General features: G+C 42.9%; 2 protein-coding genes across 23 annotated transcripts in view; one reads left to right on the top strand and one right to left on the bottom strand.

The window, feature by feature from the left end:
• Positions 1-4: 4 nt before the first annotated feature.
• On the top strand, positions 5-20,891 carry PCBP2 (poly(rC) binding protein 2). 20 transcript variants are annotated; one of them, XM_015588170.2, is made up of 15 exons: positions 5-75; positions 2,350-2,492; positions 3,070-3,093; positions 3,185-3,217; positions 3,585-3,701; positions 5,101-5,232; positions 6,268-6,396; positions 7,407-7,493; positions 9,340-9,432; positions 10,524-10,565; positions 11,782-11,854; positions 12,332-12,370; positions 13,313-13,365; positions 14,293-14,462; positions 20,438-20,891. In XM_015588170.2, exons 2-15 carry the CDS (start codon positions 2,424-2,426, stop codon positions 20,472-20,474), a joined length of 1,098 nt encoding a protein of 365 aa, XP_015443656.1. In that variant the 5' UTR covers positions 5-75; positions 2,350-2,423; the 3' UTR covers positions 20,475-20,891. The 20 variants fall into 20 exon arrangements, with proteins under 20 accessions (XP_015443656.1, XP_015443655.1, XP_006904580.1 ...); XM_015588169.2 differs by having other exon boundaries at positions 13,310-13,365; XM_006904518.3 differs by having other exon boundaries at positions 7,419-7,493; positions 20,438-20,604.
• A 630-nt stretch (positions 20,892-21,521) lies between these two features.
• The window catches only part of MAP3K12 (mitogen-activated protein kinase kinase kinase 12), a 16,010-nt gene continuing 10,225 nt past the window's right edge, over positions 21,522-27,306 (bottom strand). For all 3 annotated transcript variants that reach the window (XM_015588158.2, XM_006904521.3, XM_006904522.3), the window contains 12 exons: positions 26,869-27,052; positions 26,498-26,689; positions 26,062-26,220; positions 25,751-25,909; positions 24,913-25,021; positions 24,555-24,664; positions 24,313-24,429; positions 24,074-24,211; positions 23,278-23,893; positions 23,030-23,100; positions 22,665-22,938; positions 21,522-22,274 (listed from right to left, as the gene is read on the bottom strand). In XM_015588158.2, coding sequence (XP_015443644.1) covers positions 22,176-22,274; positions 22,665-22,938; positions 23,030-23,100; positions 23,278-23,893; positions 24,074-24,211; positions 24,313-24,429; positions 24,555-24,664; positions 24,913-25,021; positions 25,751-25,909; positions 26,062-26,220; positions 26,498-26,689; positions 26,869-27,052 — 2,228 coding nt within the window. In that variant the 3' untranslated portion in view covers positions 21,522-22,175. The remainder of the gene's footprint in view (positions 22,275-22,664; positions 22,939-23,029; positions 23,101-23,277; positions 23,894-24,073; positions 24,212-24,312; positions 24,430-24,554; positions 24,665-24,912; positions 25,022-25,750; positions 25,910-26,061; positions 26,221-26,497; positions 26,690-26,868; positions 27,053-27,306) is intronic.

Here is a 27,306-nt window from a genome sequence, read left to right as displayed (position 1 = left end):
GCCCCCGCCCCCGGCCTCCCGCCCTTCCCCTTCCCGCCCGCTCCCCTTTTCCCCTCAGTCGCCTCGCGCCTGCAGGTAAGCTTCAAAATTCTCCCTCCGCCCGCGGTTATAGCTCTATTTCCACTCTTGCCATCTTTCTTAGCGGGCTCCGGTCCTCGTCACGAGCCCCGGCCTCGCGTAGTCTCGCGTGAGCGCATACCTCCTCGCTTTGCCTGGCCGGCCATTCACGCGAGGCCCTGGCTCCGGCGCGGCCTAGTAGGCCTCGCGCAAGGCCGTCCCCCTCCCCCCGCCTTTTCCCGGTGGCGGCTGCGCAGGAGTTAAGGAAGGCGCGCGCGCGGTGGGCGAGGGGGGGGCGGCGGTGGATTTGTTGGTTGATGGGGGTTGGGGGAGGCGATGGCCGGCTTGTTGGCCGGGCGGGTGAGCGCGGCTCCCCGCGGGGGTCAGGCGCTGGCGCAGCCACTCGAGGAGGCGCTGCTAGTCCGGCCCCTCCCCCTGGATCGCAGCGCCCCCCCCCGACCGAACCGTTTATTTTTTTTCTCTTTTCCATTCGAGGGATTTGTTGGGGAGGGGTGGATATTTTTTAAGTGGAAAATGCTAGGATGACCGAGGGGAGGGGGGCTCCCAGTTACCGAGTTATTCAGGACGTTCTTTCGGGGTAACGAATTTTGAAATTACAAAATGCCTGCCGATATAGACCCAGATCGAGCTATTTATAGGAGAAGGGGTAATGGACTGCAGGATTAACAGCTGGATTCCTGGGATTGGGTACACTTATGTTGACTATGCAGGAGAGACATATGACAGAGATTTCTTGTATGATTTGGAGTTAGAAATGACTTTAAATAGGTTTTCAGTTTTCTTTTTTTTAGGCTTGCATTATTGTGGAATTTGTAAAATACTGCTTATTACATTTGAGTGGGGATGAGGAATTAAACTGCCAATTTGTTACCATATCTTAATTTAAAATTCATTATTACAGACCTGACTGTCCGGTCTTCACTACCTCCCCCAAGCACTATTGTTTTTCTTTGATTGAAAAGTGTTGAATTCTGGGATTTTGCCAGCAATTAATTATTCTGAAAATAGATGGAGGGGTACTTTGGGGATGCAAAGCTCATCTTAAATAATCACTCTCTCGAGGCAGCTATGGGGCAGTTTGCCATATACAGAATGGTTTGGCAGCCACTTTAGCAGTTTTTAAATATTTAGGTAACGGCTTTGTGTTAGAGCAAAGTTAAAATGGTAGGTAGTTTTGTGAAAGGGAAAAACTAGCTGTAAGAGATCATTGTTGAATTTTGAGGGGATGGGTACTAAAAATGTCACTGGAGAAATTTAACTTTAGAGAGGTCCTCTCTAAAGCTACCATTGTTAGGTCCTAAGGAGATATCGTAGGCAAAGGTATATCCAAAAGAAGTTCTCTTCACATAATCGGTGCTCTCAAGCAGAAATGTTAAATCGTTTCAGGAGCTAGATGGGGAAAGGGCCTCCTTGGTAGGAAAGGCTCATTACTGCAGTTGCTTAAAGCAACTACACAATAAATTTTCAGCAATACCAGTTTTATTTTGATAGTTTTCTTTGGAAGGAAATTTAGGAGACTTAAAGACTGAGTGGTAACAAACGTTAATACACAGAAACAAGGAAAATTTTCAAATATGAGTGACTATCAAGTTGGTTTGGGAGAAAGGACTCAGGCTGTACTTAATGTGTTGTTATTTCCCAAAAGGAAATAAAGAACCATAACCTACAGGGAGGGCATTTCACATAATGCCTTCTTCAGTGAGGTTCTTGACTTAAATCTTTTAAAAATTATTTGGTGTCATCTGTCACTATTTAAAATTTTATTGTGAGACACATCTCAATTTCTTTACTTAGAAATGGCTACCGATGAGAAAATTTACTTGTGTCCTCTATGTCTTATAGCCTGAGCTGCTACATACAGGGAAGCAAAAGGTCATTTGCCCTCACTGTAGTTGGTTAGTTTGAGGTTTGTCCTCATGATTTCCAGGTGTTTCTGTATCCTGTTGAAGCTTACTTAATTCTGCTGAAGGACAAGTGGTGCACGTTCAGCAGTTCCTCTTAGAACCATTGCCAACTGAAGGAATCGTCCTCATCCTGAGAGTCAGCAGAAACCCGACCATTAGTGAGAGCTGACTGTGGCCTTCCATACTTTTAAAGAACCTGAGCTGTTAATGGTTGTCATTAATGCATTTGTGCTGGATGTATACAAGCTTGCCAACTGATAGGGCGTCATTTAAGGAAAAGAGTCAGAAAACGTTGATATTGGTGAAAATAGCAGGGAAGTAGTTTTCCTCCTCTGCTCCCCTGATTTTGGTCATGTTTGCATTTCAGTTTTTGGCTTTCACCCCCACCAGTGACCAAAGACTTGACCACTCATAGTCCAGCTCCCCAGAACACTGCTCGACATGGACACCGGTGTGATTGAAGGTGGATTAAACGTCACTCTCACCATCCGGCTACTTATGCATGGCAAGGTATACACCAGCTTGGGAAATTGGGTCATAGTAACTTCAAGGGGAGGGGCCAGGAAGAGAGGGCATGTATCTTGGAGCTCATCAGATTAGCACCGTGGGATGTCTGGCTTTAGCACTCTTCTCTAGCAGAGTAAATGAGAGTGTAGTGGGGGAAAATGGACAGACTTTACTGGGAAGCTCCACTGAGCAGGAAAGGCTTAACTAGAGGCTAGAGCCAAAGAATATCTCATACCTGGCTGGTAAGATTTTTCTCATGGAGGTTGCTATAACTTGTGATAGGTAGATTTCCCCTGCCAAGACAATTTGGTGAAACTTTAAGGGAGGGTGATATAGTTGGTATTTTAAAAACAGTTTATATTGAACACATAGATAGCATTTAGTCACTCCTGCATCATCATTCCTTCAGATGTCTTTGATATCTTCATTTACGTTTTGAGCATAGAAAGGAATAAGCTCACCCACTTCCTTTCCCAATAAATCTTAGTTTTTTCTTGGCTTTGGACAGTTAAAAATTTATTTTCATGGTAATGAACACTTCGAGTTTCCTCTTATTTGACACTAGTTTTCTCCATCACAGGAAGTTGGCAGTATTATCGGAAAGGTAAGACAGTTTCACTTAAACTTTAATTATTATTTAGTCATTCTGGGTTGAAATAGCATTTGGAACTCACGCTTGACTTTTCTTCTTACAGAAAGGAGAATCAGTTAAGAAGATGCGCGAGGAGGTGAGTTATGGGGGGATTTTAGAAACTTACTTTGGAAAGTTAAAATTTTTAAAAGAAAAATAATTCTGTTTAATGAGAGATTAGAAGGGAGAAGGTCTTAATAGAAGAAGCCGGTATTTTTCTGTCTTGGTTATTTGTAACCAATGACAAATAGTATGCTGTGAAATGTAGTTCTAGCAAGTCTCAAAGCAACTTTTGTAGTCTGAGGACAAACATAGAGCAGTGTTTGAAGTGATACTGATATTGCCTTTGTCAGAATCATTTATGTAGGCAGCTTCTTGCCCGTCTTATTTTGGAGGGTTTGTATGTATTCTTAGAAGCTCAGATCTTTTGTCTTTTTAACCTCTTGATTTTGTTTCTTATTCAGAGTGGTGCACGTATCAACATCTCAGAAGGGAATTGTCCTGAGAGAATTATCACTTTGGCTGGACCCACTAATGCCATCTTCAAAGCTTTTGCTATGATCATTGACAAACTGGAAGAGGTTTGTTGTTTTCCTCCCTCTTCCCTCATTCTTCATTTTTAAGTTCTTGTAGATAGCTTAGTGATTTTCAAAGGGCTTTTTAAATTCGAGAACAGACTGAATTTTATAAATCTGTAGATAGGTTCTTTGCCCCTTTTGAGCATCCCCCAAATTTGACCATTTTTAGTTAAAAAATAACTTTTATCGGACTCAGTGTTAAAAATTGTGAAGTACCAGCATCTTTTATTTCTTGACCAACAGTTTTGAAAGGTATGCCACTACTGTGTTGGTAAACTTTGTCCTTAATTTGTAGTTAAGTGAACTTTTCAGGCTTTTTTGGCAGAATGAAGAGTTTGTTTTTGTTTTGTTCAAGCCACCTTAGCTTCAGATGCTGAACAATCATTTCTCTAGGTCTTGCCTTCTCCCTCCTCTCCCTTCTGCTGTTTGCTAGTCATGCAATTGATACCATAGGCAGAGGAGAGCTTCTGGCTGCTGCATGGTTGGTGGTTGGACACCTAATGGTGCCTGAAATCTTATCCTTGTCAAGATCAGAAATGTTACATTTTGACCTGCAAGACCCTGCTAATTCAGAATTTGTGGCTTAAAAAACATTCAGAAGCCTTTTGAGTCACACTTTCTCTTGCTCAGGTCCGCTTCCACATCTGGAGGTGTACTTTCCCTTCTAATAAAGCTTTTCTTTTCTGCTATAAACAAAAAATCCCAGGAGAGCTGTTGTTCATACTTTAACCAAATAAGAAACATATCTTAGATTTTAGGGTTTAAGTAGTTCCCAGGTCTAGCTGCTGTATAGAGATAAATCTGGGAAGTGATATTTAAACTAGTTAATCTTTATAGAAAGGTAAATTTAACTAGGTTTAAAACTATGATGACTTTTTAAATTTCAAAACTACAGCTTTTTAAATGTAATTGGGGCAAGTACTCAGCCTCAATTTCATCATTTGTACAATGGTAATACTACCAAGAAATTAAAACTACTTAATCTTTATAGGTTTCTAAGAGGACAGAATTAGTTATTTGACTTTGGGGTTGCATCGTTTTATCTTAATATTTAATTTTGACTTGTGTTTTCCTTTGCCCAGTCAACGCTAATTTCCCAAACCATTGTTCCCTCCACCAAAAAAAAACAACATTCCCTCCACCCAGCGTCAAGAAAATACATGCAAGGCTAATTTTGAGGAATATTGTAGGTGTTTTTATCTTCAGAAATAGTTGGGGGGTACATTTTGGAGCATTTGTTGATGGTGGATTATGATATAATGTGTTTCTTATTAAGGGTAATGGATCATGAAATTGTGTGTCCCTTATTAAGGGTAAGTGGTTCTTTTGTGACAGTTACAGGTTCCCAGGGATCTGTTTAAAACTTGTATATTATGGTATTCTGACTAATTTATTTTTGCAGGACATCAGCAGCTCCATGACCAATAGCACAGCTGCCAGTAAACCTCCAGTCACCCTGAGGCTGGTGGTCCCTGCTAGTCAGTGTGGCTCTCTCATTGGAAAAGGTGGTTGCAAGATCAAGGAAATACGAGAGGTTGGTAACTTTTGTGCTGCTTTTTGAAATGTTAATTATTCTAAATGTGGCTTCTATTAGCTCTTATTATGGCTAGGAGGAGTTAGTATTTGTTGAAGTGAAGATTTTTATTAAAGTAACAGTTCTCAAAGATTGTAGTTTGATTATATTGAGATGAAAAGTATTGTACAATTGATAGACCATCTTTTTTTTATAATTTATGTATAAGCCATAAATCGGCTTGAAAAAGTTAACCAGAATTTCCAGCTATTGCATACGACTTGTTTCCATTTTTTATTAATTTGACAACTTTTCCATGAGGCTACATAATTTTTTCATGTCTGAAGAGATTACAGTGTTATATAACAGTAGCAAATATTTTCTTTGGGCAAATTCCTAAATAGGAGAAAATAGGAAGGTATATTGGGATGTAGATATAATCCTGTTCTCTTTTAAATTGTGAATGTTACATTGAATTATAGAAGCTTTTAACTATTTGGGAGTTAGAATTGGATGTTGGAATGAAATTTGAATGGTTCCTGAAAGAAAATGAGTTGGAGTTTTTGGGAGCCTGTTGTACATGCCACAAGAGACAAGGATTTTGGTTTCGTTCATTAATGTATTCCAAGTACCTGGAATGGTGCCTGGCACATAGAATGGGCTTAATAAAAATATTTGCTCAATAAGAGAATGAAAGGTGGGTGATACTTGTGGGGATTTTGTTCGATGGCCCACAGAGCTCACATTAGCTGAGGGAAACTATCTAGAAGGACCTTTTTCTTAAGAACAGGTTAAATTTAGGCTGTTATTCAGGCTTATTCTTAATTTTTAGAGACTAATTTATAACTGATTAAATAGTTCTATCTGGAATAAGGGAAGATTATTCCAGATATAAGGGAAGATAAGAGTGGGAATAGAGGATAAAAAGGATTAGATAGGAGGTGGAATAAGTACTTGTCTACTGAGCTTTAGACTCTAAAGTTGTTACTGGGAAGAATTGGAAGAGTAAGTATGAGCTGCTTTTCTCTGATTTTTGCATTTCTTTTTACCCCAAAGAGTACAGGGGCTCAGGTCCAGGTGGCAGGGGATATGCTCCCCAACTCAACCGAGCGGGCCATCACTATTGCTGGCATTCCGCAATCCATCATTGAGTGTGTGAAACAGATCTGCGTGGTCATGTTGGAGGTAAGCCCTCAGGCTCATGCTGAGAATGGGGGAGGGTGAGTCTAGGGGAGACAGATCTATATTTAGTAAGACTAGAATTAGGTAGAGCTATTAGAAGCCTCCAATGAGGGTAGGGAAGAGGTTCCCTGAGTTCATATTTTCCTACTCCCAGCTTTGACTTTTTTTATGGTCTGACCAAAAATAGATACTGCTAAGCAGCAGTGATCTTTTGGGTTATAGCAGTTCTGGTGGGATTGGTAGGGGAAGATTCACTGTTTAAACTGGACAAAGGTATCTGGGTTCCTGAGACGCTAAGTTGCCTTTGGATTACATTATTTTGGCTATATTCAACTTTGACATATTTAAACGTCTATTTTGAGACAGGATTATATTTTAAATGGTAGTTGTGTAGAAAAAAACGTATCCATAGTGATGGTTATGAACAACTTCTGAGGGGCTGGTATATGCTATTTAATTGAAATGATAGCAAAATTAAGGGAAATAAACAGTTTTAGAATTGTCATACAGAGTTGGTCCTATATTGGTGACAAAGGAAAGTAGAATTTCCAAGTAGAGTTTAGTGAAATATTGATCGAGCCTTTGAACTATTTATAGACAGTGTCTGTATTATTTTAGATGCACCATTTGGGTACTTTATTTCCTATTTAAGTTTAATATCGCATTCAGGCAAAATGTGAGATCCTAAAAATTACCAGCTAAAATGTACATATGTACACACATACGTTTTTTGTTTGTTAGATTTATTTGAAAACATGGGAATAATGCCTGAATTGTTACAGGGGAAATTTACCTTGTTGAAAAATAGTGTGAGCTGTGTCGTCCGCGGACTATCTTACTGGTTTAAAGGCAAATAACTGCAGATGATTTCAGGTTAGATCTAGCCAGAGACAGTGTTGGTAGGTGAGGGGATGGAAATAATACAGTTTTTAACTTAACTGACCTGTGTGAGCTTAAGCCACACAGCTGAAGCAGTTTTGAAACCTTATCTCTTTTTGTTTTTTTCCCCTCTGACTCTCTCCCAGTCCCCCCCGAAGGGCGTGACCATCCCGTACCGGCCCAAGCCGTCCAGTTCTCCGGTCATCTTTGCAGGTGGTCAGGTAAGAAAATTCTTATTGCTGGGCTAGAAATGAACAAGGATTATATTTGAAATGTCAACTTTGCCAGCAGCACATCAGGCCACTCTGCATGCTTGCCGAAACCTGTACTCTGGCCATAGTTTGACCTGCTTTTAGTTTTATTTTTTATTTTTGTACTGGAGAAAGCTATGAATGCCAAGCCCTTATTTAATTTTAGCAGGCAATGGGAGTTTTGTAGGCACTCGAAGATGTAATTTACTTGGTAATGTAAAGTGGGTTGGGTTAGAAGAAAAGGGTTAATCGCTTTGGTGTCACTATTCTCCCTACCCCCACCCCATCCATGCTTTTTTATGTGTTGGGGTAGTCTTTAGAGGTCTGAATAAAGGTAGCAAAGAGTTGGACCTCTGAAGATTTCTGGATGGTGGTCTCATGATCTGGGGTCTAGAACTTGAGTGTCCTACAAACTTCCCCTTCCCCCCACCTCACCTCCCCTACTCCTACCCCTTCACTCCCAAACTCCAGTGTGTTGTTCCCCAGGCTCTTAAACTCATAAGCACTGATTTGAACCCATATGGCATAACAAATCAGCTGGGGTAAGGGTTTCGTGTGTAAGAATAGAAGGGGGAGAGCATGTTGGGCTGTGGTGCTATGACCTTTGGTGTTAGAGTAAGAACACCAAAGCACCCTCTTGGCCTCTACTCCTTCACCCACCTAAACTTTTGATTCTTGGCACATGGTTTATTATAAGGTCAGATTTCTATGACGAGCACTAATTAGTACCATGGTAGTTTTATGCTTTGTTGGTTAGTATTTGAGGATTAGGTAGGTCAGTTTTTAAAATACCGTGGTTCAGGTTGAAATAGGACCTTCATTTTGGTAGTTGCCTAAACAAATGCACTTTCCAAATTTCCTTTTCCCCAAGTGGGGCTGGCCTGTTAACAAGCACAATTATTTAGTCCCATCTTATATTTGAACTGGGAAAGCATACACTGAAGACTCATTCACAGTCTCTTGAGTTGGCATAAAACTGAACAAGTTTTGGGGGACTTAGTTTGGTGTGTAGTTCTGGGAGTTTTCACAAGAAGTTAATCATGTCACAGTGTTACCTTGGTACAGCTTAGTACCTTTTAACACTAGCCATGTACAAACTGGTTTGGTCAAAGGGGTTTTAGTCAGTCTGGATAGAGGCAGGATAAGCAAAGGTCCAGAGTCAGTGTAGCAAAGTTTAGCTTTAGGAGTCTTCCCTTCTCCCCAGTAACTCCAGGTTCCTCCTCTTCTGAATTTTTCCACTCCCTTTTGGGATTTTAAAGAGTCCCCATGCTGTGCAGCAGCAATCCTTTCTATTTACAATTCTTCCTTCATTTCCCTTTCCTTCCCTCCACTACCCACCTCCCCCTTCTTACCTCTTTGCTTCCCTTCCCCTCCCTCTCCTTTATTCAGTTGACCACCCTCTAAAAGCTTACAGCTTTTCTTCCATGAATGGTCCTGTCAAGAATTATTCTCACGGGCCTTTTTAAATGGACTAGTCATGCAATGTCCACAGATGGACCTGTCTTTTGTTTCTTTGACAAACTGGGCTCTATAGGGGTTCAGCTTAATCCCACACTTACCAGGAGCTGGCATAAGCTCTGTTGCCCTACCCCTTTATTCTTACTGAAAATAGCCCAATTGTGCAGTATGAAATCTGCAACTAGGTAACTTTTTTTTTTTTTTTAATTGACTGATTGCAGCTCGTTTCAAATTGTGTCGTGAGCTACTTTTTAAAGGAAAATAAAAAATTAAACAACTTTTTTTGTGTGAATTTCATGCTGGTGACAAGGTGCCGGATTGACAGCCCTGGAGACTGAAATCCTCTATTTATCCACAGGACAGGTACAGCACAGGCAGCGACAGTGCGAGCTTTCCCCACACCACCCCGTCCATGTGCCTCAACCCTGACCTGGAGGGACCACCTCTAGAGGTGAGAGGGGATGTTCAGTCTCCAAGGCTCACTCAATCCTTCCGCCTCAGCCGAGACTGCCAACACGCGGGGGGCCAGTGGCGCTGGTGATTTTTATGCTGTGGACACCACCTGTCCACGGGGACCTGGACTGACCCCCCCCACACACCTCATTTCATACAGGCCGCGTAGCCCACCAGATGGTAACACCAACTCTCTTTTTTTTTCTTTTTGTTCAACCCCTCTTCCCATCTCCCATTCCTCTCCCATTTTCACCTTCCCACCCCGACCTGGGTGCACTTTTGGGGGTACTGGCCACTGATGTGAGAAGCCTCACATCCTTATAACCAGCCACTCCTTACTTGCCCTTCCTGCTTCTCCTTGTCCCCCACCCTATTGCCCTGAAGACCCAGCTCCCTTTTTGGGAGGTTATGGTGTGGGGGGAGGAGGGCGTAGTGGGAGCTGCAAGTGCCTTTTACGGAGGGGAGGTGGGAAAAGGCAGGACTTAGAACAGTGATTTTTTTTTTTTTAATTTATTTTTTATTTTTATTTTTTGCATTCCTATGGTCAGCTCCCTAGTATTAGGGACTTAGCTAGCTTCTAGTGCATTTAAAGTCTTAAGGCAGATGTAGAGAAAATTAAAAATAAGATAGAGAAAGGGAAGTGTTTGAAAACATGCCACGTAGGTTTGTGCAAATACAAATCATTCGCATCACCATAATTAATTGAAGGGTTGGGGTTGTTAAGGGAAGAGACCATTTTCTTCTGGGCTATCTTGTAAATAGAAAGAAGGGAGGGGGCTTGGTCAATCGAGGCATTGCTTAATCCTCCTTCCCACATTTTCAGTAAGAAACTGATGTGTGTTTTGCCTTTGATTGCAGGGAACATGGTTCCCTTTGTAGGCTTCCCAGAATAAGTCATATTTAGGGTTCAAAGAAGGCCAACTCAGGTCTGACTGTATTTGTGAGATACCGTTTATTGCCTCAATCACTGGCCTCCCCATTCTCCAGTTCAACTCTGGCTTCCTGGCTAGATGAAATCTGTCTTTTTCTCGCCACTGGGTGGCTGTCCGTGATTGGTTTTTAATAGGAACTGTTTTCCTCCTTTTGTAGGCCTATACCATTCAAGGACAGTATGCCATTCCACAGCCAGATGTAAGTTTTGTTTTCACTTCTTGTTTTGAAAAGCTCCCTCTCCCACCCAAAATTGTCTCACTCCTTTCTTCCATGTAGGCAGAAGTGAGTTGGGTCTTGAACATTTGCAGTGTTAAATTGTTTCATTACAAGGTGAATCCTGTATTTTGGCCTATAAATAATCTTTAATCAGGGCATAGTAGCATCTTTGCCTTTTGACATTTAATCCCTGGAAATTATAACCTAGCAGATTATTAGGTTCTGCTTCCCCCCACCCTTGTTCCAGATTACTCTGTCTTAGAGTAATGTTCCATGGTATTCTGTCATTTGTTATGTTGCACAGTTTAAATTAACAGTGGACTGTGCATCTCTGCATGGAGTCCTTTCTGTGGGGGAGGGGATTGGGAGGTGGGTTTGCCCTTGGGTGTTCCTCAATTTGAAGTGACTATTTAAAAAACATCTAGAGGGGTGGGAAAGGGGCTTATTTACACAGGAAGGGATAGGAAGCTTGACTGTTTGGAAGTTCAACTTAAAACCTTCGTTGCCACTAAAAACTCATTTAAAAAGTGTGTTCAGTCTTTGTTTAAGGGCATTTCTTTCTATACTTTTCCTTTATCCTTACTAACCCTTTCAGGTGCTGAGCATTAGACTTGGGAAGTTGAGTTTGACTCTTGGTTAGTGGTAGGCCCCAGGAGGGATTGTTTTATAACAGCCAAGACAGTTTGTATAGATGAAGGAAAATAGCTATAGAAGCTAGTGGTGGGGGAGGGGCTAAACCCAGTTTGGTTTCATCTTTATCTCTCTCCTCCTTGCAGTCTCCCTGCCCCTTCATCTCCTTCCCTCCTCCCAATACTGACAGAATCCTGCATGGTGTGTTTTCCCTAGCACCACTGCACAGTTTGTTTACCTATCTTGTCTGCTTTTCCCCGGGGCAACTGTTGGAATGGCTGTAAACACCTTCATTAAATAGCCCACAGGGGATGGTTCTTGGGCGGGTGCTGCTGCTTTTCACACACCCAAAATGCATTCGTTCTCTTACAGTGATTCCTGTTCTAACCCTTCGTATTCTGCCCATCCCCAGGATTGTGATAAAAGCCTCAACCTTACTCTGTGTTATAGTTTAAGTAGTAAGAGTCAATTTTGGGAATCAGGAGCTCTGCATTTTCAAATTTGAATGTGCTTGAGCCCTGGCTCTGTTATTCTTCTAATGCCAACCTCTCCTGTTTCCTCCCTGCAGTTGACCAAGCTGCACCAGTTGGCAATGCAACAGTCTCATTTTCCCATGACGCATGGCAACACCGGATTCAGTGGTATGGATACCTCAGTGTTTATTTCTGTAAGGTGTAGTGCAAGACAGAGGCCAGCCCCAAGGTCTCAGTTTGACATCTGTTTAATCTGGTTTAAACTTGCCTATCTTCTGTGGCTAAATCGAAGGAGGTAATGTGTTTAACTTGGTTTTCATTTGGGGCGAGTTATTCTAAAACAAAAAGGCCCTGGAAGGTTTGGGGTGAGGTCTGGGGATGCTTGTCAGGCAAAGGGTAGGCTGATATTTCTTCTAACTCATCCTCACTGCTGCCCCTTTGATCTGATTGGCACCCCCTTTCTCTCCACCAGCTTATTCACAGACCTGGGTAGAGACAATCCATTTGTGCCAAATTGTGTAGTGTTTTTTGTTTTAGTTTTTGTTTTGTTTTGTTTTTGGGCTTTTCTTTTTCTGTATAAGGAATAACTTGTCCGATAGGGTTAGGATGAGACCACCAAACTCATTTTCACTTGTATCTTAACAGGCATTGAATCCAGCTCTCCAGAGGTGAAAGGCTATTGGGGTAATGATTAAAAAAAAAAATCTGTAGTATTCTACTGTTATATTAATAAACTGGTGGGAGTCTTGTTTCACTGCCCATGACATACCAGCAACATGCACATGGCAGAAAGAAGCTGAGAGAGCAAAAGGGTGGGCCTGGTGCCCCTGAGGGTCCCTTGGTGGATCTGGCTAACCCCCTTTAAAAGTGTGAGTTTAGCAGCCACAGCTGAGAGCAGGACTAGCCTTAAGAGTTAGCCAGCTGGCCTGGTCCAGTCTAGGTGTCATTATAGATGGGTATGGGTGTTTGCTGATCGGATTTTTTTTTTTCTTTTTCTTTGAAAAACAAAAACCAGAACAAATTAATGAGCAATTGAGTAAAAGATAGGGAATAAATCTGGAGAAGTGAACTTCCCTCACCTGACTGCCATTTCATTCTCTCTGACCTTCAAGTGTAGGTTAGGATAGATGGGGGGTGGGGGCCTGTTAATCTGATACAGGTATATTTAAAGCAACTCTGCATGCGTGCCAAAAGTCCATGGTACCCAATAACAGGCATGATGTTGGCACTGGTGCTAGTGAGCATCAGGTGAGCTAAAATTGGAACACAACAGCGGGAAATCTAAGCAGAAAAGGGGAGAAGTACAGAAGGACTTGGTTAGATTTTAGTCCTTTTTAAAGATGCCACACTCCCTTCTCCCTTGCTTCCATCCCCTTATACCTTAATAGGCTGGGCTTTGCAGGAAATGGCATGAAATCAGCTCTTCTGAGTATACAGAGGAACCTTTCCAGCATTATTTCTACACCCCTCTACCCCTCTTTCCTCCTTGGAGGCTTCCAAGTTAGTGATGAATCCCAACAGCCAATGCTGGGTTTCCAGTTTGTTTCCTTCTGTTAGGTTAATGTGCAAATCAGTGGTTTCTATGCTGTGCATTGAACTTTCTTGCTCTCTTCTGTCTTTTAGCAGGTTTGGATGCATCTGCTCAGACTACTTCTCATGAACTCACCATTCCAAATGATGTGAGTATAGTTGTAAGTTGAAGTTGGATGAAAAAAAGAGAATTGGTTTTAAAGAATAGAAGTTTCAGTGGTGTTATGCCATTTTTAAGGCGTAGAGAAAGAAAATGGGGTGGGAGGTTAGATACTGGATTCAAAGTTTTGAAGTATGTGGAATCCTGAATAAAAATGGATGGAGAAAATTGATAAAATTTATTGAGGTATCTTGAGGCAGAACCTTTTTGTCTCAAATAGAAATTCCCATTTGCCTTTGTTTCTTGTAGGATCTGAAGCTTTATCCTTAAAGCAGTGGTCCTTGGATGTTATGCCTGTGCTGTTCAACATGGTAGTCACTAAACACATGTGGCTATTTACATTGAGAATAATAAGTAACTCATTTTCTTAGTCTCATTAGCCATACTTAATGTGTTTATAACCACATTTCATTAGTGTCTACAGTATTGGACAGTGCGAATATAGGCCAGTTTTTTACTTTTTCTCAACGCAAAAGCATTAGTAATTAGCCAGAATTCAGTTTATCAGTAAAATGGTAATCTGGCAGGATGAGTTTAGGCAAATTTTTGTTGCCAAAAATACCTCAGATACTTTTACCCTTATTCCTAGATTTATTACAATAAACTAGGTTTATTATCGTCTTGGTTTTGCTTTATTTTGTCTTTGGATTTAGTAGTCTAAGGGAATGAGCTAGTGCTCCTAGGAGTCAACTCAGTTGGCTCTGACCTGTTGTCAGAAGACTAGGTAGAGTAAGAAGTTGAGAGTGATTTATAACTCAAATTTTTAAGTCAGGAGTAGATAAGTCGTGTGTGTAGGATGCAGATAGTAGTAGTTTTCATTGTCTTGTTAACCCAAGCTCTAGGGAGGGATGGGATGGAATTCTTGGACCTAGGCATTAAAACATTAATTTAATGTGCCTTGTTTTTCTCCCTTAAGTTGATTGGCTGCATAATCGGGCGTCAAGGCGCCAAAATCAATGAGATCCGTCAGATGTCTGGGGCGCAGATCAAAATTGCGAACCCAGTGGAAGGATCTACTGATAGGCAGGTTACCATCACTGGATCTGCTGCCAGCATTAGCCTGGCTCAATATCTAATCAATGTCAGGTAAGGATTCTCTTCTCTACCTTTTTTATCTTATTGATGCCAACACAAGTAATGTCTGTGTTGGGGAAAGCTACAGTGTATTATTAAATGTGGGATTATTTGGGGCATGGGAGTGGGGATAGGTGGAGATGGCAAAAAAAAAAAAAAACTAGACATTTTTATTTATTCTTAGTGTAGCAGAAAAAGTAAGTTTGCATGGGATTGGGTTAGGGAGAATAGAATGCTTGAATTTGACTTTGACTTGGATGGTTTGGGGAATGGAAAGGTTGGAGCATGTCTTTAGTAGTAGGACAGTGTCTGGCTAGAGCATTCGTACTGACTTAGAAACAAATGTGGGTTTCTTACCGTACATGTCATAGACCAGTATTTCTTTCACTGATTAATTAGGTTTAGGCCTCAAAGCTCCCATAATTGAAATAAGGATCATGAAGTAATATGACAGCAAGGCAGTTTCTTGGAGGCAGCCATTACTATTTATTCTGAAAACATTCAGTTTTCTTGAAAGTGTGTTCCATTGTTCAGAGCTTGTGGGAAAGGAGAGTCCACAGGTATTAGAATATTTCAGAAATGCCTAGTGTTTTCTTTTTTCCCCCATCATCTCAGCCTTTGATGACTTCCTTAGGTTTTCTTTTTCTTCCCCAAAGCTAGCTAATGTTACTATATATACAACTGTAGCGGGACTATTCACAGTCCAATGGGCATTCTTAAGGCATTTGTTTTTTGCTTTCTCAGCACATATGCTTAAGTCAAGTTTTTCATTGCTTGCTAACAGTTTAAACCAGTGTTAACCCATTTCCCAAGGAGCTTAGCTATCCTTTCTATGTAGACTTGTTCAGTTATTCCTTACCTCTGTCATAACTGAAATCCTGGTACAAGGGAAAGAAACTTGTAACTGTGTTGTCGTGTTTACACTGATGATGTATTCCATGGTCTTTATCTCTTGGTTAAGAATTTGTCAGTTCCACAGTAGTGGTTCTAACTTTTTGCCTTAAGTCTTCATGCCTTGAGGGATTTACTAATCTTGATGTAGGAAAGACTTCTGTGTTTGCATCTGCTTTCTTCTTCAGCTACCAAACACATTAAATTCTTAGAGTGAAATGATAAGCTTTTCACAGAGGCTGTTAACAAAGCTTTTTTGTCCTTTCTGATTGGGAAAGGAGTCAGTGTTGATTGTTTAGTGGCAAGAATCATGTTCTTGGAAGCTGGAAATTGTTTTCTTCTTGGGTAGGCGTGCCCTGAATATTGTCAGATAGTGTTTAAATGTAATCTGCTTGCGTGACTTGTGTACTAGGCCAGTGGCTGCATTGTAAGGAAGCAGAACTTTGCCACCTTAGTTTCCTGATTTATTCAACTCTTTGTAGGATCATCCCATTTAATTTAATGAAACTGTCCAAGCTATGGATTTGGGTCAAGACTTCTTAAAGTTTCATTTAACACTAAAGCAAGGATTCTGTGTGCACAGTTTGCTCTTCACTTTCTCATCTTAGTCCAGTTTGAGTGCAAAAAACAAATTGGTTTTACTAATACAAGGCGATAAAGATTTCTCTGCTTTCAGTAATGGGTTCTGAGCATTTCTGCTTTGATTCTGACAGTCTGAGTTCTTTAGTCTCTCCTTTATGGATAACAACTGTCCTGGACTTACTTAGTAAACGAAATGGTGTCAAGAGGAGCCTCATTGCTCTTGAAGATATAATCTAGTAGGGTGGATTGTCTAGACAGATTTCAGCAAATACCTGCATTTCGACTCAGACACATGCAGGCATTTGGGAGCTTCAGGTCATTAGTTATTTGGAGCTTATTTTAGAAGAAGCAGTATTTTTACTTTTTGAACATGAACATTTTGGAAGTGCTTGAGTTTCTCTTCCAGTTTTTTAAGGTCTCTATTACAAGTATGGTCAGTCAAAAAGAGCTTTTTTCCTTACCACAATCCCTCACCAGAAATGAAGCTTCTCTAGTTCTTATCTACACTTCTGTTCTCAGCATTTTTCTTTGAAAATGCTACATTCTTTGAAATTTGTCATTGACCTACTTCGATCTCTTCTCCCTGTCCATCCTAATATATTGCTTAGTTTACTGTGGTTATGGAAGCAAACTTTCATATTGAGGAGAAACAATAATTTGAAATTTCTTTGGGTTAATATCCCAAAGCTTTGCAAGTGATTTGTGGGTGAAACATTTGTTCCTTATTTGGAGATTGATGAGTGTTTTCATTTTCTGGTTGAAATCATTCCTTTCTGATCTCTGGGTTGGAACAATGTCAGATATATGGTAATGTGTGCTGTGTGATTTCTCAGTCTGTAAGCTTTTTCTTTACTGTAGCAGTTCTAAATAGCACTGTGGAATAGAATTTGGCAAAGTTACTTTTTAGAGGGTGGGATACAGACTAAAAGATAGCTTGTCATGAGTTGGTATTAGGTCTTCCTAATTGGCAACCAGAGGCACTTACTTACTGATAACTGAAGCGGTTTTTGTCCTGTACTTTTTCCCTTTTGTGGTCTTCCCTTCCACCCACCCTTTTTTTTTTGTTCCTTTTTTCCTCTGTTACAGTTTAGAAAACGCTAAACCCTCCTCCCAGGCAGCCTCCGTCACGATCCCTGATCACCTCAGCATCAACCTCTCTCAACCCTCCACCCCTTCTTCTTCTTCTTCCTCCTCCACCACCACCCCCTCGCTCGCCACAGCGGGGACCTCCGACGCACCCTCCAGCCTCCCCAACCCTCTTCCGACCGCCCCTTGTGTCTCCAGTCTGCTTGGCATGAAACCCATCCCTCTCCTGGCTCTAAATGTTGTGTCTGCTGCTAAGGGTACCGGGGCTTCAGCTACCACCACCACCACCTCTGCGGTGCCATGTGTAACTAACAAACTGAAAGGCGAGAAACAGAGATTCTCTCCCTACTGATTGCATATCTTGAGGCACCCCATCAAAGTAATTCTTGGTTCATTTTGTTTTCCTTTGTTAACATTGGTAAGAACCAAACAATTGTGAGCTTGTGACATTTCCTTTTTACTATTTCAAGGGATAACGGGTGGAGGGTGGGGGCAATAGTAACCCATGTTTAGGTTTAGGCCATTTCAGCTGAGTGCCTGTTTCAGAGTCTGACCTGTTGAATACTTTATCTAGAGCCACAGTTCTTGCTCTTTCTCATTGTTACTTTTTTGTAGCTTTATTCTGCCTTGCAATATAACAATGTGTTAGGCTCTGTGTTAATGAATAAAAACTTCTCCGATAACCCTTTTTTTAAAAATTTATTTAATGGTTAAGTTATCACTGGGCCTTCTTGGCCAGATTTGTGTTTCTAGCTGTAATAAAGTTGCCACAGTAAGAACCTTAGTTGACCGTGTGCTGTGAAGGGTAAATGGGTGGGAGCTTGTGATATGTGGCTTTCTGGACTAGGGAGTCTTATAAAGACTGCTTTTTTGTATCCCTGGTTAAAATTTTGTAGTCCTTTGTCATTCCCCACAAAGGGAGATGGGTCTGTGGCACATTAAATCCTGAGGGTCATAATTGGCAAGCTTCCTTAGTGAAGAACAGTTTCTCTGACTTCTCAGATACCTTACTTTGCCAACAGCAGGTAATGGGATGCCCATCTCAGACTTGCTTCCTCTGACAAGTGGTTACTCTGAGGATCTTTTACAGGTCATACATACAAAAAAGTTACTTCTTTACCCAGAATGGGGGGCAGTTGGGAAAATTCTCAAAGTTTGCCAGCTTGTCTGTATTCCTCTGAACTAGCATTAACTCTTCTTACTGTGATATTGGCTAAATCTTGAACAACCAATCTGTGACATCCCCTAAAATTTGACTGGATTCTATCCAGTCATCCTTCTATTAGGAGTAGAAAATTATAGACTAAGATTTAGAAGGAATCTTCACATTGATCTACTCATTTTATCAGATTGGAAAAGTAGAAGCCCAAGGAGAATTTAAATTTGTAGATCATGTGGGTGACTAGTGAGGACTAACAACTTGTACTTATACTCAATCTTAATCTCCCTGAAGCCATATTATTTTTCTTATCCCAAGACCACAGTTCTCTCTTCATGAAAGAGTAGAAATGCTGTAGGTGTAATGGCAAAAGACCTCTGGTAGGCTTCCATTCAACCTGAATGCATATTGCCAGGGTAATGAAACTATAATGGTCTTCCCAGGGCATTAGAGAACCAGTAGAGAGATTTGATTTTCCTGATGACTTTTTCCCACAACCCCTTTGGTTTATAGTGTTTAAAAAAACTAATTGCCCATGAGTGTTACACCATATTATTTTCATGGTATTGTGGCCCCTCAGTCCCAGATTGGGCCCTATGAATTAGTGTTACATGTCTCAAATCTGCATGAAGGACTAGAGGAGCAAACTTCAGTTCATCGTCCAGACAGGTTTTTTTCTGTTAGTTTGCTCCCTTACTGTGTGGTCCAGCTCTCTTAGGTAAGCTCTTTTGTTATTTGAAGTTAATCTCACTGATACTGTCTCCCCCTGAAGACTTGGTTTTTATTTAATGGTTGATTAGAAGGCCTCTTTACCTAACGAGTTCTCCCTAAAGAAAGGTTGCTGGGAAGGAAGCCAGATGGTTAAGGGGTACTCGGTGTTAAATTTTTTTAAAGGTTATAGCTCCCCCGTGTGGTTCTTCTAAGAGTCCTTAACATAATATTTCTGATTGGGTTTTCCCTTCCTATTACCTCTACACAGTTTTTTCTGAGCTTTTTGGTGCCAGAATTCCACCACCTTCTCACATGAACTTCATTTTTTTAGGTTGTAAATCTAAACTTCCCAGCAGTTCTTTCTTGAACCTTCAGTTAATTTGAGGCCTGTTTACGTTACCCTAGATTATCCATCCCATTTTGGCTTGGCAGGAATCTACCCTCTTTAAGAATAAAATATTCCATTTTATGTCAAGGTGAAAATACCATTTTTGACTTAACAGTGTGTAGTTGAAAGACCCATCTATTCTTGGCCCTTATTTGTCTTCCCTCTCCTGGCCAGCTTTTGGCTTGCATTGTTGTGGAAGAGAGATGGGAAAGTATTATTCATGCTCCCTTGACTAGATACCACAATTAATTTATGCCAGTCAATTTAAAATCTATGAAATAAATTTATAAGCCGAAATTTGAGTTGTAACACATTTAGTTTTATACAAAATGGAAACTAAGTTTTGCTCGCTACCTAATACAGTGAAGCAAGCCAAATGCCTACATACCTTTCCTTCAGAGCCCAAAATTGGATTCCGGGGCTTCAGATGATCTATTTGAAAGATAGGTATCATAGCCAGGTATGTTTGGATGGAGAATTTGACTTAAGAAGACCACAGATTTGGGAGCTTCTACAGTGAGCTAGGGAGTTGTCAAAACAAATTATTTTGGCTTTCACTTTTAAGTCCCGAAAAATAGGCCTACAAACTGTAAGTTGAGTATAATTCTTGATACATACTTATACTTTGACATCCTTTAGTGCTTAAAACTATTATCTTAGTAATAGCCTTCACATTGATAAACCTAGGACTGTTCTAGAATAAAGGTTTGAGATGTCTCAGTATTAGCTTCATGAAACTATTTTCAGATTGTTTCCTAAACTGTTCTATTAGTATCTAAAGAGGAGCAAAAATAAGTTCAGCAGTAAAGAAACTTCTGTATTGTGACTCCTTAAGAGAAAGCTTCAGTATATGGTGTATTTTCATAAAGTGTTTAACATTTTCTTACAAAGATTTTCAAGAACATAGTTTGAAGGATGCCCACAATTGGTGTCCAAGGTCCTGTTTCCTTTGGTCGTGGGGGTAATTTGCCTTTGGGAAGCTTGGATTGCAGAGGTTGTGGGTTATAGATTCATGGTACTGGTTAAGCTAAGAAATATTAAAATGTTATTCTTGATATTAAAACACTGATTGTGTATTCTTCATGGTTCACTAACCAGGTTGAAAGTTTCGGAGGTGAGGTGCAGTTGGGCACTGAGGAAACTAACTTGGAGTTCTTGTTTTGTTTACAGGCTTTCTTCGGAGACGGGTGGCATGGGGAGCAGCTAGAACAATGCAGATTCATCCATAATCCCTTTCTGCTGTTCACCACCACCCATGATCCATCTGTGTAGTTTCTGAACAGTCAGCGATTCCAGGTTTTAAATAGTTTGTAAATTTTCAGTTTCTACACACTTTATCATCCACTCGTGATTTTTTAATTAAAAGCGTTTTAATTCCTTTCTCTGTTCAGCTGTTAATGCTGAGATCCATATTTAGTTTTATAAGCTTCTCCGTTTTTTTTTTTTTTTTTTTGGCTCATGAATTTTTTTTTCTGTTTGTCATGGAAATGTAAGAGTGGAATATTAATACATTTCAGTTTAGTTCTGTAATGTCAGGAATTTTTCAAAAAAAAATTAAAAGATGGACTGGAGCTTTTTCTTTGTGAATAGAAACTGGATGCCACAGTGATTCATGTGGGTTTTATTCCTGTTGTCTTGCTTTATTTTTTGCACCTTTTATCCTCAAAGGACAAGGACCCTGCTTGGGTTTTGAATATAATAAGCCTTTATTCCAGTCAAGATGTTTTCTTCTGTTTTACCACTCCATCTTTTTTTATAGCCCTTGATCTGATTTCCCTTGAGCCTACATTGCGGAATGACCTAATAGCTATAGCAAGCTGACTGTGCCCTTGGTACCAAAGATTGGGGGTTACATTTTCCTAGGACTAGTCTGCAAAGAATAGGCAAACACATTCACTGGAGGGTGTGGAGAGGGATGCACATGACATTCACATGGAAGCAGTTGGATATTTGACTGGGATTGAAGTTGCTGGGAATGTCTGTCCTTTTCCAATCTAAAGCTTTTAGTGTGTGGTTTTTAGTAACTTCATTTACTGTCTTCTCTCCATATTAAGAGTGGGTGTTTTAAGACCTGCCCTTCTTTCAAGTTACCTGCTCCCATTTATGCAGATAAATTTAGAAGGTTGGAACTTTGATGTTAGAAAAGCATAAAAGGAGGAAGTAATTCATCCAGAGTCCTTAGAAATCTGTAGCCCAAGGCTCTACTTAACCGTGTATGCTGCCCCATTTGTTCATCAAGAAAACCCTCAACAGCTGGGCCTGCATGGAGTGGTTATATTTCAAGGTTTTTCACAGGGGTTACAATATGACAGTCCCCACCCCAATCAAGCACCAAGATAAAAGCAGGGACTTAAACAACACCCCAGTTCTTCAGCTTGAGCCATCACATGCTTTCACAATCTCCTAACCTCCCCCTAGACCCTAAGCCAGGGCTTGGGCAGAGAAATGGAGGGACAAAGAAATTAGTTACATTGCCACCTGAGAAACCTCAGAGGGGAGGACCCAGCTTTAGCCTCCCTCCTCCCAAGTGCAAAATGTGTAAACAGTAAATGGAAAACAAAAAAGTGCAGTTAAGTGGTTCCCTCTCCTTTTCCCCTGGGATTTGGGAGAAAGAGTATAGAGGAACATGGCAGGCAAGTCTGGCTTTTCTGTTGCCTGACTGCTTGCTGAACATAATGAGGTGAAGCAGGAAGGGGCCAGTTTGCCCTTACCCATAGCTCTAGGGCAGTCCTTGTCCTTCATTTCCACAGCTACTGGTGTCCCTAGAGTGTATCAGGTGAATTGGTCAGGGGTCAGTCTCCCTTGAGTCTGACGAGGCTGGGATAGCCCTGTCTTTCTCTGTTGATTACGTGGCGCATATATATTATTTATATAAATATTTCTCTATGTACAAGAGTAAGAGTGGCTTTCATGGAGGAAGGGAGGCTGGGGGCTGCAAGGCTTCACCACTGTTGGAGTTGTCCAGTTCAGTGCTGTCACAGTCTGAGTCCTCAGAATTGGGAGGACCCTGTAAAGAGACAGGCAATGAGGTTTGAGGCTTAGCATGTCTATTGGCGGTACAAGTAGATTCCTTCAGGATCCTTTACTGTCTTTTTAATAGCTTATTGATTTTACTGCGTCCAAATTTCATAGCTCAGGCCATTCTCTAAGACAGTACCTTCTGATTTCAGGATTCCTCCCTAGCTGCAACTTACAAGCAAACCTATTAAACTTTTCATGTTAGTTCTATGCACATATTCCACCATGTGAATTTTTGCTCTTTTGTATTGGAAACAGGCTCAGATGTTGAATGACTTGCAGGCTAAATACCTATCTTTCTGACCTCTGCATCTCCCCAGTAGCTCTCAAATGACCAGGTATCTGCTCCTTGTCCCCTATAGCTGTTTCTGTGACTCACCTGCTCCCTTCTGAGTAGGTTCTGGTGTTGGATGGACAAGGAGCTGGGTTCAGGGCCAGGAACCACCTCTGAAGCAAGTGGGTCCAGTGGGATTTCTGAACCCTGGGAGCACATGTCGTCAGACCGCTCATCTGGCCGCTCATCTGTGTTGGTACTGCCAACTTCAGGTGTGCCAGTAGGGGAAGGCTCACTAGCTGTGCCTTCCTCCCCATCTGATGGATTCTCTGAGCTGAAGGTGGATAGTGACTGGCGCATGTTCAGGCCCTGAGGCCACCTATATGTTGCAGAGACAGGCTGCAGCTTAACTGTGGCTTGCAACCCAGGAAGCAAAAGAATGCCATTATCTCCTGTATTGCATTACTCACCTCTGGCTTGATGTCAGTTCTACTTCACTGTCCACTTCTCCTTCCTCTTCCTCTGAGGAGATGCCACGTTTCTGCAGGATAGATGAGTTGGACTGTGGTCAAAAGTGGGGCCCAGGAGAAGGGAATATAGGATTAAATAGGGAATGGCTTAAAACAAGAACCTAATATGGGAGGTGAATTATGGACTTGCTCCCCAGGGAGAACAAGGAAAGGGAGGGGAAGGGCTCAGGAACCATTCCATACTTTACCTGACTTCGGGTGACAGCAGCCCTGTACAGCAGTGCAGCTGGGGTCAAGTGCTGGGACCCAGCCCGGCTTCCTCCCCGTCCTGCCGTACCTTCCCTTCCAGTTCCCAGTAGCCCAACACTGTCACCAGGTCCTACTGGTGGAGGTGGCTCCCCTTTTGCTCCCCCAGGTGAATCTGGGCTGGTGGAGCCAGGTGCTGAGCCCTCGCTTGGGGGAGTGTCACCTCGGGCTGGAGGTGGTGAGCCAGGATCCCCAGCTACCCCTGTGGCACCCCGGCCCCGGGCTCCCAGTGCTGCTGACAACAGATCGGGGGACGATGAGGACATCTTTCGTAATAGGAGGTCATGGTGGAGCCCACGGAGGGCTGGAGGGCAGGCGTCCCAGGCTAAGGGTCCCCCTCCTAGCACCCCTGGTCCCCCAGGTTCATGGGGTGGCACAGCTGCACGAAGCCCAGGCAGGTCCCCACAGCTGCCCTTGGCGCTGGCCTTGCGATGACGGGTCTTGCCACGGCGACTCCGTCCTGGTGAGGGGGGACCCTTAGGACACCCAGGAAGACCCACCCCACTCAGGGCTGCATCTAGTTTTGGTAGCAAAGACTCCGTCTTGAGGATATCCGGCCTGGTGGGAGAGGGAAAGTACAAGTTGGAGATAATCACCTGAGGGCACTTCTTAACCTTGGGTAGTACAAGGCAGTATCTCTCCCCATCTAAGTACCAGTCTTTATAGCATTCTTGATTCCTACCCCTGCTTCTTCAGCATCCCCCTTGCCATTCTCGAACCTTGGCACTTTAATCCCACCTTTTGCTGTGGGGTGACAGCTTCTGTGGGACATTCCTCTTCTTGATGAGCTTCTCCATTGTATTCCCATGCAGGAGGCCTCTGGAAGGGTGTGACTTCAGCAGACCTGGGCACCTCCGCTCCAAAGCTTGCTCCCTTCTAAAGACAGACACCACTCAGGGGCACCCAGGCTTAGTAGGATCTGAATCAGGCACAGCTCCATGAAGGGAGGATTGAGTGCATAAAGGCCATATGGTTACCTGAGGAGCTCCCGCTCCTTGAGCTCCAGCTGTAACATAAGTGCATTAAGTTCCATGTACAGATTGTTGGCTCTCTCCAGCTTACGTTCATAATGTTCCCTGATGTCTAAAGCGTGTCTGAAATGGACAGAAGGGTCCTGGAGGTGAGATGGCTTTGCCCGGTGCCATAATTTACCCCATTCTCTGGGAACTGGTCCACAGTCCCTGTTGGTGAAATCACCTTTCCAGACACAGGCACACACCTGAGCTCCTCCCTCCTCCGCATCACCAGCTCCTCTTCTAGGCGGTGCAGACAAGTCCCTTCTGACTTAATTTTTTCAAAGTGCAGCTTTACCTCTTCCCGCCACTCTGCCTGGGGGTGGAGAGACGAGGGTTGAGTGAGATTCCTTTACCCAGCAGACCTTTGGAAACCCTCTGCAGGTGCCTGCACTGCTGCAAATGGTGTGTTGGAAGTAGCAGGCACACAACTGACCAAGACTGCGGTCTCAGCCCTCCAAGAGTTCATCTTTTCTAGCCCAATCAACCCCTCTTCCCAGCCTCCCCTCAGGGCATCGCCTCAAACAGGGAGCTGAGGTGTTCATTTTCCTACCCACAGCACACCTGGGACTTAAAGTAAGTCTCTTGGGGCGTGGAGAGGACATCTGCTGAGGCGATGTCCAGATGCAGCAGGATCTGTCGGAATGATGGACGATTTCGTGGTTTGCTGTTCCTGGAGGGAATGGAGTTAGGGGAGAGGAATGAATTTCAAGGAGGACCAGAAAGGAACTAGAGCATCCTTTCCCCAAAGGATGTCCTGGAAAATCCAATCCTAGAATATACTCTGTGACAAAAGAAATCCCATCCCTGGTCAGTTATCTCCAGGAAATGTTTATACTCTTAGCATATCAAAGTACTGCAGTAAGGAAACCTATTTAATTCTGTTTTTCAACTTGTTTGCCAACCTTTTTCTGAGTGACTCCACTAAAAGAAATATACTTTGGGAAATCCTTAAACAAGATAAGAAATCTCAACCTTCCTTCAAGACTGGTTTGGAACCAACGATCCTGGGCTCTTCCCTCCTGCATTCTTAGGCAGTCTACTTGAGGATCAACCAACCCTGCTCGGTGGCACTGTAAGCCCTTCACAAGTGCTTCACAGCAACCTTATGGAGCAGATACTGTTATCCCTATTCTACTCCTAAAGAAATGGGGACAGTGCTTGCCCAAAGTCACACGAATTCTGTCTTTGAATCTAATGCACCTCTGCAGATTACTGGTCAGTCCACTTTATTTCTACATTGTAGTTCCCTGAATTCACACTCAATCCTGAGGTCTTGGAGCCATACCTAGAAGCTCTGTTCCCCTTTTCCTGTTCAGGATTCTGGGTCTGGATGCCTGGGTTCTAGGTGCTAAGCATCACAACACCCCTTTGCTTCCCGGCTTTGCCAGGCCATCCTTACCAGCACTGGCGAAGCAAGATTTTGAAGCCATCTGGACAGCTGGAGGGCACAGGCAGATGGAGACTGTTGCTTCCCACACCCCAGATAATGGCTGAAGAATCTACATCTTTGTAGGGGATCTCACCAGTCAGTAGTTCCCACAGCACGACACCAAAGGACCTGGGTTAAGAGGAGACATCACATGGGAGGTACTCCCTCCAGAGGACCTGTTTGCTACGGACTCATTTCACTTGCACTCAGACCCTTGAGCCACCCTCCCTCCCTCCCTGTGCTAGCCATCTGCTATTCTCAATCCTCAGCTTGGTCCTCACCAGATGTCGACCTTCTCAGACACAGGCTCGTTGCGAATCACTTCAGGAGCCATCCAGGCTACTGTCCCTGCAAAGGACATCTTGGTGCTCTTGTCACTCAGTTCCTTGGAAGTGCCAAAATCGGAGATCTTCACCACATCATCGTACGTGATAAGCATGCTGGTAAAGAGTGTAGTCAGCTAAGGTCCAGGCTCCTGCACACACTTCATCTATCTACAGCAACTCTACCTTTCTGTTTTAAGCATTTGGGACACCCAGAGGCAGGGGGCTCACCATAGCCCTCCCAAAATAAAATTGTCACTGGGAGGGGTTTCTAAGATAGCCACATGGACTTAGGACAGGGTCTGGAAGCAGGAAGATGGCCACACTAACGTGGGTGGGGTCATCTACAGGCAACCATGCACATCAGCTTCTCCCTGCTTGCTTGTGTACTCACTTGGGGGACTTAAGGTCTCTATGGATAATCTTGTGCAGGTGCAGATAGTTCATACCACCGGCGATGCCCATGGACCAGTCAACAAGCAAGGATGGGGTGACAGGGCGGCCAGCCCGCAGAACTTCATACAGCTGGCCCTGGGCGCAGAACTCCATGAGGATGCAGTAGCAGGGAGCCTGGGTGCATACACCCCTGGAGGCCAAACACAGTGGTATAAAGCCAGCCCAGCATTCACTTGATTATACCTGGAACCCCCATTCCCACCCATGCCATTTGGATGTCTCTTTCATAAAGGGTGAGGGTAGATCCCTGCTGCCCAGGTCGGTCCCTGCCCTCAGCACGGAATCCCCAGCCCCTGCCCTGGACCTTACTTGAAGGTGATAATGTTGGGGTGCTTCAGCTTTCGCAGGTGCTTGATGTCAGTCTCCTTCAGGTCCCGTACCTTCTTCACAGCCACCTCCTCCCCATGGAAGCGCCCCAGGAAGACAGCACCCTGGGCCCCTGAGCCCACCCACTGCAGGTCCAGGATTTCCTCAAAGGGGACCTCCCAAAGGTCTGTGGACAGGAGGCACAGTGCCACAAGGCTCAGAGAGAGCCATGCTCAGTGCCTTGTAATGGCTGGACACAGGGGAAGGCACTGGGTTGGCTGAAATGACTCAAGGAGTGTGAGGCAGCAAAGTAGCCAAAATAGGCCAAGAAGACCAGGTTTGAGGAGACAGGAAAGGCAACGAATGGGTGGGAAAAAGCAATAAAAAGCTAGGAAGTCAGTGGCTGATGGATGAAAAAGGAGCTTGGGCCAGGCACTGGGG

This window comes from Pteropus alecto, unplaced genomic scaffold (assembly GCF_000325575.1).
Source record: "Pteropus alecto unplaced genomic scaffold, ASM32557v1 scaffold220, whole genome shotgun sequence".
NCBI classification, from domain to species: domain Eukaryota; kingdom Metazoa; phylum Chordata; class Mammalia; order Chiroptera; family Pteropodidae; genus Pteropus; species Pteropus alecto.
The sequence above is the reverse complement of the archived record's forward strand: the minus strand, read 5'-3'. Positions and strand labels throughout refer to the sequence as shown.

Coding starts and splice junctions, on each gene's coding strand:
- PCBP2 (XM_025045089.1), top strand. CDS start 2,424: ATGGACACCGGTGTGATTGAAGGTGGATTAAACGTCACTCTCACCATC. Junction 6,397..7,406: donor TCTGCGTGGTCATGTTGGAG/GTAAGCCCTCAG, acceptor TTTTCCCCTCTG/ACTCTCTCCCAGTCCCCCCC. Junction 12,371..13,309: donor AGAGGTGAAAGGCTATTGGG/GTAATGATTAAA, acceptor TCTGTCTTTTAG/CAGGTTTGGATGCATCTGCT.